We start from the raw sequence: 12,604 nt of genomic DNA on the forward strand, positions 1-12,604 counted from the left end.
AAGATTATGTTAGATATTATATCTGTTTTCTTCACTTCTTATTAAATAATAGTTGTTCAATTAGGGAGGTTAAAACTTTAAAAGTACCCTATTAAAAAGATTTTTTTTTTCTGTTCTATCTCTCTTTTATAATATAATTCAAAACAATATATAACAGATTCCTTGTGTTGGAATATTAGCCCGCGTGTCCCTTTCTACAACTTGCATCCTATATATACATACTTCTACACACATACATATATAATTTCATCTTATACAAAATAAGAAGACAAAATACTGTTTTATTTGGTGGTGTGTCTGTGTATGCCTCTATTTTTCTCCTCTCTCCTGTCTATTTGAGACGCGTTTTCTATGTGTTGATTACACTTATAAATATTATTCTCCCTTGATTTGTGGGTGACTTAAATGTCACTTAAAATTTGGTTATCTTTTTTTTTTTAATAAACAAAAGATACTTATTGGTATATTTATATATTGGTAATCAATTATTTAATATTTTCTTTATCTTACTGATTTAATCAAAAAAAAAATCATGAGACATTTACCCAAAAGGATTACTGAAGTTACCAATCAAGCAGCACATGAAGTGATTACTCTTATGCCAAGATTGTATTTTTCAGTTTTTGGAACTAAAATTACAACTGATTCAAAATTAAAGTATATATTCTTATTTATTAATGATCATACACAATATGTTCCTTTTGCTGATGATTTTGGACCTATTGATATTACTGGAACAATAAAATTTTTGCAAATTGTTAAAGCAATGCATAATGTATGTTTGATTTTTTTATTAAAAATTTTATTTATTTATTTTTTTTAAGAAATTTACTAATAGCCATTTATTTATTTGTTGTTTAAATTCTGAAAAAGAACGTTTAAATACAGCAGTTTTAGCTGGAGCTTATTTAATATTGTATGAACGAGTGAATCTTGAAGATGTGTATAATATTTTAACAAGTTCAGGTACAATAAATTATATTAATTTTCTAGATGCTTCTAATGATAGTGGAGCATGGAAAATGGATCTCAAATCAGCATTATCTGGATTTGTTATTGGATTTCAATATCAATTTTTTTCTTTAAATAGTTTTAATATTTATGAACATGATCATTATGGTCTAGTTCAGCATGGTGATTTAAATTGGATTATTCCTGATAAATTGATGGCTTTTGCCAAACCATCAGAAGAAACTTTTATAGATCATTATCCACCTAATTCACCAGCTAGATTAGCTCCATTATTTGTTACTTTTGGTGTTACAGCTATTGTTCAAACTAATGAAAGAGATTATGATGCATTAGATTTTACAAAATTTGGCATTAAACATTATACTTTAACATTTGAAGATATGACAGAACCACCACCAGAATATGTATTACAATTTTTAAAAATATGTAATGAGGAAAAAAGTATAGCTGTTCATTGTAAATCTGGTCTTGGAAGAACAGGTACATTAATTGTATGCTATATGATGTGGAAATTTAAAATTAAAGCAGAAGCTTGTATTGCATGGTTACGTCTGGCTAGACCAGGATCTGTATTAACAGTTCAAGCTGCATGGTTAATAAAAATGTATCCATTGATAGCAACATTAACAATAGAAGACATTGAAAATAATAATGTAGGAAAACTTAAGACAACAAGTACCATATCAAGTAGGAAAAGTTCATTTCCCATTAAATCAACTACTATATCAACAAGCAAGGGATCACCAATTAAGCCTTTAGAAAAACCAAGAACACGGTTGCGTAAAGCAAAAATTTCATCAACTGGAAACTAATAAAAGGAATATTAACGTATAAACAGGGTGGTTTACGGGAGTCTTCCTATTAAACCAATATGATGTAAATATTAACAACTAATGCAAGAATTTTTAATATATGAAAAATCAAAATATTATAAATGTTTTTTTTTTTTTCTAAATAAAAAAAATTAATATTTATTAATGTGTTTTTAAAATGATAAAAACAAAATTAATTTCTTTAAGAATAAGTTAATGGTATTTAACTTAAATTAAAAAAAAATTTTTTTTAATTTTAAATAATTTTATATTGAATATAAAATTTTCCAATTGGAAATATTTTAGTTATTTATTTTTAAAAAAAAAAGCTATTAAGTTTTAAGAAAAAAATTAATGATTATTTTTTATCTTTCAATTTAATAAAATTTAATTTCAGATATTTTTTTTTTATTCCTATTTATAAATAATTTAATTTTTTTTTGTAATACTAGTATTTTAATAATGTAATAAGTTTTATTATATAGTTTTAATAAATTAATATTTTGTTTTATTTTTTATAATTAAAAAAGTATTCCTTATGTAATTATAACTTTATTAACATTTATGGTAATATAATTTAATCAATTTTAAAGCATTAATCAATGTAGCATTGTATAATTATATATATACACACTAGCATTTTTTTACTAAAATATTGAAATTTAATTTTATTTATAACATTCTCTAAATTTATATGTATTAAAAAAAAATTTTTGTATTATATGTTTATCTTTTTTTCTCTCATTCTTAAAAAAAAAAAAAGATATGAGAAGAAAAAATTATATCTTGTTTTACAGTATCTATATTATTTTTATTATCTTTTTTTTCTTTATTATTTTAAGATGTACCAAAAATATCCTTATCTTAATTAATTATCATTTATATTCATATGTATACTAACTTTTTTTTTTTTTTGATAAAATTGTACTATTACAAAGTGATATAAATATTATATTTCAAGTATAATTATAATATATAATAAGTCACAAACATTTTATTACTATAGCATATTATTTATATATGGCCATTTTGTAAAATAAGTAATATTTGAGGGTAAGTTGGTTTAGATATATATATAGTTATATTGGTGTGATATATAATAAAAAAAATTAAAAAGTCTTTTAGTGGTATTATTTACTCTTATGGAATTCTGGAGATATTAAGAAAATTAATGGACGCTTAAGAAATAAAGTAAAAGCAATGATGTTTGTTTGAAGGTTATATGTGAAAATTTATATATAAATGAGGTTTTATTTTGGAGAATTTTTTTAAAAAAAAAAAAACAGAAAAAAAAAATTATATTGTAAATGTGATATTTGGTGATATGATTATCTTTTAAATATATTATTTTTTTATTTTATTTAATTCAATGTTATAAACTATAACAAATTTTTTTTTTATTGTTATCTGAGGCAAAAATTAATAATAAAAAAAGTTTAAAGATTATTTTTTTTCTTTTAACTACCTTTTTAAGAGAAGACATATATATACATATATATATATATATTATTAAAGATGTGTAATTGTAAAACAATTATATATTTTAAAAGCTTTTACAACAATCTCGGAAGTTCTGATAATATTTATATATATTTATGAAATACTATACAAGAAATGTGAAAGTTAAAACAAAAAATTTCCAAAAAATTATTTTTAGAAGAATCAGGAATAAGAAATATTAACTTGAATTTAAAGAAAAAATAATTATATAGAATTGATAAAAAAAAAAAATTTTTTTCAATGTTCATTATTATTCTTGTTCTCTATAAGAAAGTTGTTAAATTTTGTAACATGAATTAAAAGTAGATGATAACTGAAATTTATTTCAAGATTCATTTCCTTTTTTGATATAAGTTTTGCATATGGCAATAATTCACATCTAATACCCATAAATGAGTGTTAAACTTTGCTATATACAAAAAGAGATATGTGTCCCTTTTTTTTAAATATTCAAATGAATTGTGGGAGTTTTTAAAGTTGCCTGATATATATGTGAAAAAAAAGGAGAGATATTATATATTTATATTTAAAGATATTATATGTAATTTATAGTTTTTCGTGATATTATTTATAAAAAGGGTGTTAAGAAAAGATATAACTTGTAGATTATTAGGGTAAAAATAGTAAAAATATTTTTTTTTTATGATATTTTTAATATTTTTTTTTCTAATTGTTTAAGATATATATATATATAACACTTTAAGAATTATTATAATGATTTTTTTTAATTGTTTACTTATTTTATATATAAATTAATATAAATGTGATATATATCATTAACCAATTACTAATATTTCATTAATTCTTGTCTTCCTTAAAAAAAGTATCATTTATATTTTATTTTATTTTTGATTAATTACATGTATATATATATTTATTAGATTTTATTTTATTATAGTTATATAATTATCAAATATTTTCAAACTGATTTTTAATATTTTTCCCTTATATTAATTAATAATTAAAAAAAAAATTATAATATTTTTAATAAGTATAACTATCATTTATGAATGAATTCACATTTTCAACAAAAAAAAAATAAAGTTTTTAACTAAAAATAAAGTTCACTCTCTCTTAATGTGTATATATATACATATATCTTCATTCATCTCTTAATTAACAGAACCTCGTAATATTTTCCCAAGCGAAAGAAAAAATTCAATTAGACGTATACTTAGAATCAATCTTTAGTCCATAAACCATTTTCCTGCAAAAAATTTTTTCATCACCCCATCTACCCGTATTTCATTTAACTATTTATGTACATATATATATATATATATATAGTAGGAGAAGTAATATTACATCATCAATAGAGAAGTTAAGAAGAACACAGTCCATTTATGAAGCGAGATTTCTTTTTTACCCTTAATGAAGATGATATCTTTTATTTTTACTTCCCCCTTAATTCTCCTATCATCTCTCTCACTTTTTTTAATGGAGGAGATATTTATTAGATGTATATATTTTGTAGATATATATGTATATATTTATTTATGTATATAAAAGTTTCATATATATTTAAATTTTTATAAAAAAAATATTTTTTTTTAACATTTTATATATTATATATTCATTTTTGTTAGTAAGATTAATTTTTAAAAGTTATATTTTAGTATTTTATTACCTAATTTATAATCAAAAATTATTTTTTTATAAAAAAAAATTTTTTTTTTTTACCATCCATCAATTATTATTTATAAAAGATAAATTGAAGATTCTTTACTCTTCCCCTACTCTTCTCCCTGTACTTCCATAAAATAAAAAAAAAAGGAAAAAATAAAAATATGAATATTTTAATTATGACTTATAAAAATTAATAATCAAATGGATAAAGTATTTTTTAATTTGAATGTATAATTATATATTTGAAATATGATAAACTGTCTATTAAATAGATATAATACATACGTGAGAATATATTTATTTATTATTATGATAAGAGAGATAGTAAAAAAAAAAGGGAAAAAAAAATGGACATTTCAAATATATAGTTATTTCTTTATACAACAGTAAAAGCTAATATAGTCAACTTCTATTAAATTTATTATGATATTTATCTCACATATTATTATCAGGGGGAAAATAAAAAAATGTAAGAAATTTATTTAAGAAGTGGGATTAAAAAGAGAAAAATTTTTAGTGAAGTTGTTTTTAGGGTGATAATAGGTATTCTCAATCTTCTATTCTTTTTTAAAAAAAGGAATTTTTGAAGGAAAAAAAAAATGTTTTATAAGTTTTTTAATTTTGTTTAAGAGAGAGAGAAAAGTGAATGAAGTAATGTTTAAAGGTATTACTTTTCATGGTGAAAAGATTATTTCAATAAAAAAGAATAATATAAATTTATATATATATTTTTTTTTTTTGATAAAAGTTTGAAATATTGAATGTTTAAATAATATGATAACTAATATTTTTAATGTTTTATTAAAGTTATTTTTTTCTGTAAAAATGTATGAAAAGAGAGAGTGTAAAATTTTAGATATATTTAAAATATTCTGATAAAGGATGTTTGTTAATTATTTGTTAAGACTTCCATAAGTTATAAATATATCAAGTTTAGATGGTTATTAAAACTTTTAAAATAATATGTAACGATGGATAATGAATAGAAAGGGATGAAATTGGTAATTAAAAGGAAGTTCAATATATATATATAATGTGATAAATAGAGAGGTTAAGATTAAAGATTTATCATTTTATTTTAAAAGTATTTTAAGAGTCTCTTATTATATACATATTATATTGTTTCATTTTATTTTATCTTTAACTATTTAAAATTTTTTATTTTTTTGTAACAATGTTTCATTATACTAAATGTTATAACTAATATTTATTTTAATAATTCATGATTTTTAAGATTATAATATAAATAGAATAAAAAAATTACGAGAAACCTATGAAGGAAGAAGATTGTTTTTCAGATTCAAATAATCCAAGTTGTAATGTAGAACGAAAAAGGATAGTAGCACCTAGAACATCAGACGAAGAGGCGTTATTTTTAGCACAAAAATACTATAATCATTGGCCTTTGTTAGAAGCAAAATTAGCTTATAACATTGAAGATGGTCGTAATAAACGTTTAATGTTACTAGAAAAGATAGCTGAAGATTTATCAACAAAATTTGGTGTTGCTGTCAGAGATAGAAGGTATTGTGAACAAAAACTTCGTGATATGAAAAAAGAAGCCAGAAGAAGTTTGTATGCTCATAGTCAACAACAACGGAAGTTTTCAAACCAATTTGGTTTTAACGAAAAATATGCTTTAAATTGTAATGAGGGTCTTCGTAAAGAACCAAATAAAGCTATAAAGTTGATCATAGAAGCACTTCAAAGTAAAGATCTTTTTAAAGAAGGTAGTGAAGGAAAAAACACACTTGTAAGTTTTGTTTTTATATTATCCCGAACATTTTATAATCTTTTAATTTTTCTATTACTATTTCCTATTTATTATATATATTTATATATAAATATATAAATTCTTTTTTAGAATTCCTCTAAAAGGCTTGATGATAAAAGCATTGGTATAACACGAGCAGGTGATGAAGACATACACTCTGATGAAATGGAATTTTTGGAGGAGGATACTAATTCTAATACTAATTATAAAGAGAAAATTATACCAGAAAATGTTCAGTTACCTTTATTTTCTCAAGCACCACCAACTTTTCAAAAGCAGATACCAAATAATTTACCTAACATAACTTCTTCTAATATTAGTAATAGAATGGAGAACCATGGTAATTCATTTAAAATATTATCAGCACCATTTTCAATGTTACCAGTTTCCTTATTTTCACCACCTGATAATAATAATATTAATAAAAATGACACATCGGTAAGAGATTTTTTTTTTAATAATGATTATATATATATTCCAAATTCTATATTATTTAAATTTTATATTATAAAAAAAACTTTTTTTTTTTTAAAAAAATTATATTTATTTCTAATTTATTATGAATTTATTTCAGCCGGTTTTATTTGAAAATATAGCAGCTAATCTCCTTCAATTACAAAATAATGTTGTTTTAGGGAATGTTCTTGGAATTTCTGAAGATAATGGACAACAAAAAAATGAATTAGATATGAAAATTCAAAAAGATTTTAATTGTATACGAAATAATAAAATTGATAAAGGTAAGAAAGAACGAAAAGTTCGTGGAAGTAATCAAATATGGAGATGTGTTAAAAAATTTGATACAACTGATGATTATGAAAAATGGTTATCAGGAGAAATAAGTCATTGGTATCGTAATAAAAGAATCCAATTAACTAATGGTTATCAACATTTATTTTACTGTAGATATAGTCAAAAGGCTGGTTATCAACAATGCCGTAGTCAAATGAGAGCTAATTATAATAAGGAAACTATGCAAATATCAGTTGAGGTTAATGATAAACCTCATCTTCATGAATTATTAAAAGATGAAAATAATCCAAGAAAAGTAACAGGAAATGAATCAAATTATAATAGAGCATCATCTATATATAATTCATCTCTTCCTATTCCGATTGTAACAACATCATCATCACTTCCTTCAACACCAAACTCTATACAGGGACTTTTATCAATTAATTTAGGTGATATAAAAGAAAATACATCTAGTTTATCTTTGGTTAATGATAGTAATAACAATAATGTTAATTGTAATACAGCAACAACAACATCCTCTATTTCTAATACATCAGCTTTTACTGGTGATGGTACAAGAAGTCATCTATCTACACCAAGTAGTAATAATAATGGGAGCGATTTTACAAAAGAAAATCAAGAAAAAAAAAGAATTCTTAAAAGAAAACATCAATCGGGTTATCGTAATCCCCTCGTTAATAGGGTATTTATAACTGAGGAAATAGAAAAAAATAGAGAGATAAAAAAATTTTATCAAGAATTAAATTCACAATTAGGAACAGTAACTGAAGCTTTTCTAAATTTCTTATCTTTAGGATGCCAATTTTTTGAATCTCATCTTGAAAAAGATCAAAAGTTAGAAGGAAGTAATAGTGTTATAATAAAAAAGAAGATACTTAATAACACTCAATGATGTATGTAGTTTGTTGATGACATTATAAATGTATATTTTGAGATATAATCTTTAAAATACCTCATTTTGCATATACTGATAATGAAAAGATATATTTACTTCCATAGATATGGAAATATTTTCTATGGGAATATGGTTTTAATGAGAGAGAGAGAAAAAAATAATCTTTTTAATGTGTTAACATATTTGCACAATTTTTTAATTAATAGATAACTATTTGAAATACTGATAATCATACACATATATATATACCTGACCATACAATATTTCAATTCTTTTTTTTCTAATTCTAAATTCTACTTATATACATCATGTAATTTTAAAAATAAAATTTTTAAACTTTAGTTGTTAATATTCTAAGAAAAGGAAAAATAACTTAAGAGAGAGAGAGAAAAAATTGGTAAGAACTAAATAATATTTATTATTTTAAATTATTTATAATTTCAAAGAACAAATAATATTTATTATTAAAATTTCTATTAAAAAGTGTGATAAATATTTCACAAGGAAGGATTTATCTTGGAAGAAATAAAAAATTACAAAAGTATCATTTAAATACTTCCTTAAGGAAAAGGTAATGTAAAATGGGGGAGCAAATTTTTTTTTATCTCTTCAAAAGGTATTTCTTGTCTTTTTTTTCTATGTTTCTCTAAAACATTTATTGTTGAAGTAGAATCTTTTAGCAATAATTTTTCTTCCTGGTAAATAAAGTTTCATAAGCATTTTAATATAAATTTTAACTCTTCTATTTTATTTTTTTCACAAATAATCATATACCTTACTTAAAAAAATATATTTCATACTCTTGAAGAAATTTAGAATCAAATGCTTCTTTTCAATTCATCAATATATTATAGAAAAAAAATCCTCCAAAATTTTACATTTTTAAAATAATATTTTTTATAATAAATTTTCAAGAATGCTCCGATATTTAGCATTGAGCCAAAAATAATAATAATCTATAAAATAATTATTCGAATAATTTTCAATGTCTAATACAAATATATAAAAGAAGTAATTCTTATTTTTCTCAAGAATTCATTTAAGAAAAACTTTTAAATTTTTCTAAAAACTTTATTAGTTTATACAATAACACAAAAAAGTTATATTTTTATGAATCTCTAGTATGGCCATTAATGTGGACTAGGAATTACAGATTTTTTTGTTTTTATTAAATGTTTAAGAAAAAGTTTAACTTTTTTTTCTTCATCTAAAAACAGTGTTTTAGAAAAAGGAAAACGTGGATATGAAATAAAATAATAAATAAATAAAGTTTAACAAAAAAGAAAGCCCTCAAATCTCATAATCTATAAATCATACATATTAACCTTATCTGTACAAATCACTGTCTATCCTTTGAAGCCCCCAAATGGCAGTTCGGGCCCGACTTCATCAAGAAAGGTCCTCTGTACATTCAGCTAATATGTTCTCATTGAGAAAGTGTCGTCATTGGGCAGGCAGAGAACTTTCTAACTACCGGATTTAATATCGAACATAACCAACTTGTTTCACAGAAACAACTAGATAGACTGTGCCCTATGTTACTAATGAAAGATGCTTCAATGATTAACTTCATTATTTTTTATCACTTTATAATAATAAAAAATAATTAATTAATTATTGATGTCTTTTATTTAAAAAAATATTTATTTATATTAATTTTAAGAATAAACAAAATTATTATTGTTTACAATATCCTTAATAATGTTAGCTTTTAAATGCAAATTTGATATATGTGTAGAGTCTGAAGCGTTTCAACTGGCAAATTAAGCTGATCTCAAAAAGATTAGAGATTTAAGTTCACAAAGTTTCAGTCTTTTTATTACCATTCCATTTACCCATATCAATATGTTTTTGCTTTAATTTTAATTGGTAATAAAAATAATTAGGATCTCCTTCAAGAAGGAATGTTAATGCTGGATTAGCTTCTAGCAATTTTCTTTCAGCTTCTATTCCATTTGTTATGATGTAATTGATAGCAGAATTGATAATATTTTGAAGCGCTTTTGGTGGATCAAATATTGGAGGTAGTGTCGTTGGTTCTAGAGAATGACGAATTTTGTAAACTGAAGTATACCATTCATAATAATCTTTTGATTCACTATTTTCTTCAACTTTTTGAGAAGTATCAGAAGACTCTGTCTTTGCATGATCAACAAGATTTTTAAATAATTTTGAATACATATCTTTCCCCTGTGTGATGTCATACTTTTGTTTCATTAAAACTTTAGCTTTATCATTAACTTCTTTATGAATTATAAAGTTTGCTTCTTTTTCACACATTGGTCCAATAGGTGCCTTTTGCTCATGCTTTTTTGGTTTTTTGACAAGAGTTGGATGAAGATAAGAATTACTATCATCATTATCACTTGAAGAATAATCGCATAAAGATTTTTGAACTTTTCTTTTTGGTGTGTAATTTTTCGGTTGATAATTATTATTCTTAACTTCATTTATAATAGCTTTATAAAAAGCATTCAATGGATGTTCGAAATCTAAAAAATTAAATTTTGAAGCATTATGTTTCTGTCTAACACGAATAAATATTTCCATTTGTGAACCCTTCAAAGCAACAAAAGAAGCAGTTTTTTCAATTCTTGATCCTTCCCTCATTGTCTTTGGGAGAATTATATTATCGGGAAGTTTTAAACGTGAATCTAATACATATGGTTCTTGAATAAATTCATCATCATCAGAATCCATACCAACATTCCTAGAATTAATTTTAAATATAGGCAAAGAGATATTTTTTTTATTAGAGAATCAGCATCACTCGCCAATGGAGTACGCTTCAGATTCTACACTTTAGTTTAAATTTTATTGTAAAATTAATAAAACTTTTTTTTAAATAGAAATATTAAATTAAGTAATTTTTTTAATGAAAAAATATTAAAAAAAATTTGATCATAACATTTACTATTTGTTATAATTTTAAAAAATATTTTAGGTGGTCATATAATGGAAAATACATACATATACTTATCTAATGGGAATTCATTCTAAAAGTAGTCGTCAGATGCACCTGACATTTTTAAAAAGTTTCATGAATTTGTCAGGTACACCTAATACTAAAAGAACTTTGAAAAAATATTTATTTTAAAAAATATAAAACAAATTATAAATATCCAAAATTGGAAATGAAAAATTAAAAAAACAAAATCCCAGTTTCAATCCCCCACAGTGTAGAAATAAAAATTATAAGTCATATATTAATTATAAACATTATAATTAATATACCTGACAAGTTGATAATATTTAAACTTTTTTCAACCTGTCTGCTTCAGCTGATTCGTGCAGAAATAGAAAAAAAAATTTTGACAACGTCAGGTACAGGTGACACTTTATATTTAAAGTGGCATGCTTATGTTTATCTGTACCATTGGAAAAATATAATAAAACGTTTCTGATAACAATAATAGAATTAAAAGTGCTGAAATTACATTATGTTTTGCTGTAGAGGATAGTATGATTAACAATTGCACAATTAAATTTTTGTATGTGCCTTTTTTGACGTGGTATATTATCTTACCTAGTCTCTGGGCTAACTTTAACATCCTCCATTCCTGTTATATGTATATCTGTGTTGAAAATTTAGATATTATTTAATGAATTACAATTTATCAAGTAGTATATTTTATAGTTTTATCATAAAAAGAGAAAACAATTTATATTAATGACGACAATATGAAAGCATCAGTCACCAAGAAATCTATTTTGCTTTCACTTTTCTGTGCAGGACCAATTATTATGCATTTATTTATTGTTAATATAAAATTTTTTTAATGGAAGCCTTAATTTTAAAATAAAGTTTTTTACAATAATTTTTGTCTTGTTTTCTTATATATATATTATTATGAATTTATTAAATAAGTAAGATTATACAAAATGATATTTTTGTAGTAAGAAATAAATATTTATTAACTTTTTGTATTTTAAACTGATCATACTGTATCATAAATTTTTTTTATTCTATCTGAATTTGTATAACAATTGATTGTTAAAACTAAATATTTTATTTGTTTATAATTTTTTAAATTCATAAAAAACATTTTTTATTGAGATATTTCAATTTAGTGAAGTTGAGAATAAATTTTGGACTATAAATTAAGTAAGTACATTCATACGAAGGCATTAAGTTAATTTAAGTAAATTTTAAAACAAATAATCTTTATTATCATTTTTTCGAGACTAAAAATTAAAACAACAATATTTTACAAAAAAATTTTAATTTTTTTTTTTGTTTAAACAATTTTTTTTTGTAAAAAATAAATT

The 12,604-nt window shown here is 22.2% G+C and overlaps 3 protein-coding genes across 3 annotated transcripts; 2 read left to right on the forward strand and 1 right to left on the reverse strand.

Annotated features, from left to right (window-relative positions):
* Window positions 1–532: 532 nt before the first annotated feature.
* SRAE_1000307600 (Cdc14) lies at window positions 533–1,784 on the forward strand (the record flags this gene model as incomplete). The annotated part of the gene is made up of 2 exons (XM_024650225.1): window positions 533–775; window positions 825–1,784. 2 exons carry the CDS (start codon window positions 533–535, stop codon window positions 1,782–1,784), a joined length of 1,203 nt encoding a protein of 400 aa, XP_024504024.1.
* A 4,399-nt stretch (window positions 1,785–6,183) lies between these two features.
* SRAE_1000307700 (Hypothetical protein) lies at window positions 6,184–8,332 on the forward strand (the record flags this gene model as incomplete). The annotated part of the gene is made up of 3 exons (XM_024650226.1): window positions 6,184–6,663; window positions 6,775–7,122; window positions 7,259–8,332. The coding sequence occupies 3 exons, from the start codon at window positions 6,184–6,186 to the stop codon at window positions 8,330–8,332; spliced, it is 1,902 nt and encodes a 633-aa protein (XP_024504025.1).
* Window positions 8,333–10,132: 1,800 nt separating this feature from the next.
* Window positions 10,133–11,893, reverse strand: SRAE_1000307800 (Splicing factor, suppressor of white-apricot homolog; the record flags this gene model as incomplete). The annotated part of the gene is made up of 2 exons (XM_024650227.1): window positions 10,133–11,045; window positions 11,862–11,893. 2 exons carry the CDS (start codon window positions 11,891–11,893, stop codon window positions 10,133–10,135), a joined length of 945 nt encoding a protein of 314 aa, XP_024504026.1.
* Between the last annotated feature and the right edge of the window lie 711 nt (window positions 11,894–12,604).

Source organism: Strongyloides ratti (assembly GCF_001040885.1).
Source record: "Strongyloides ratti genome assembly S_ratti_ED321, chromosome : 1".
Classification (NCBI taxonomy): Eukaryota; Metazoa; Nematoda; class Chromadorea; order Rhabditida; family Strongyloididae; genus Strongyloides; species Strongyloides ratti.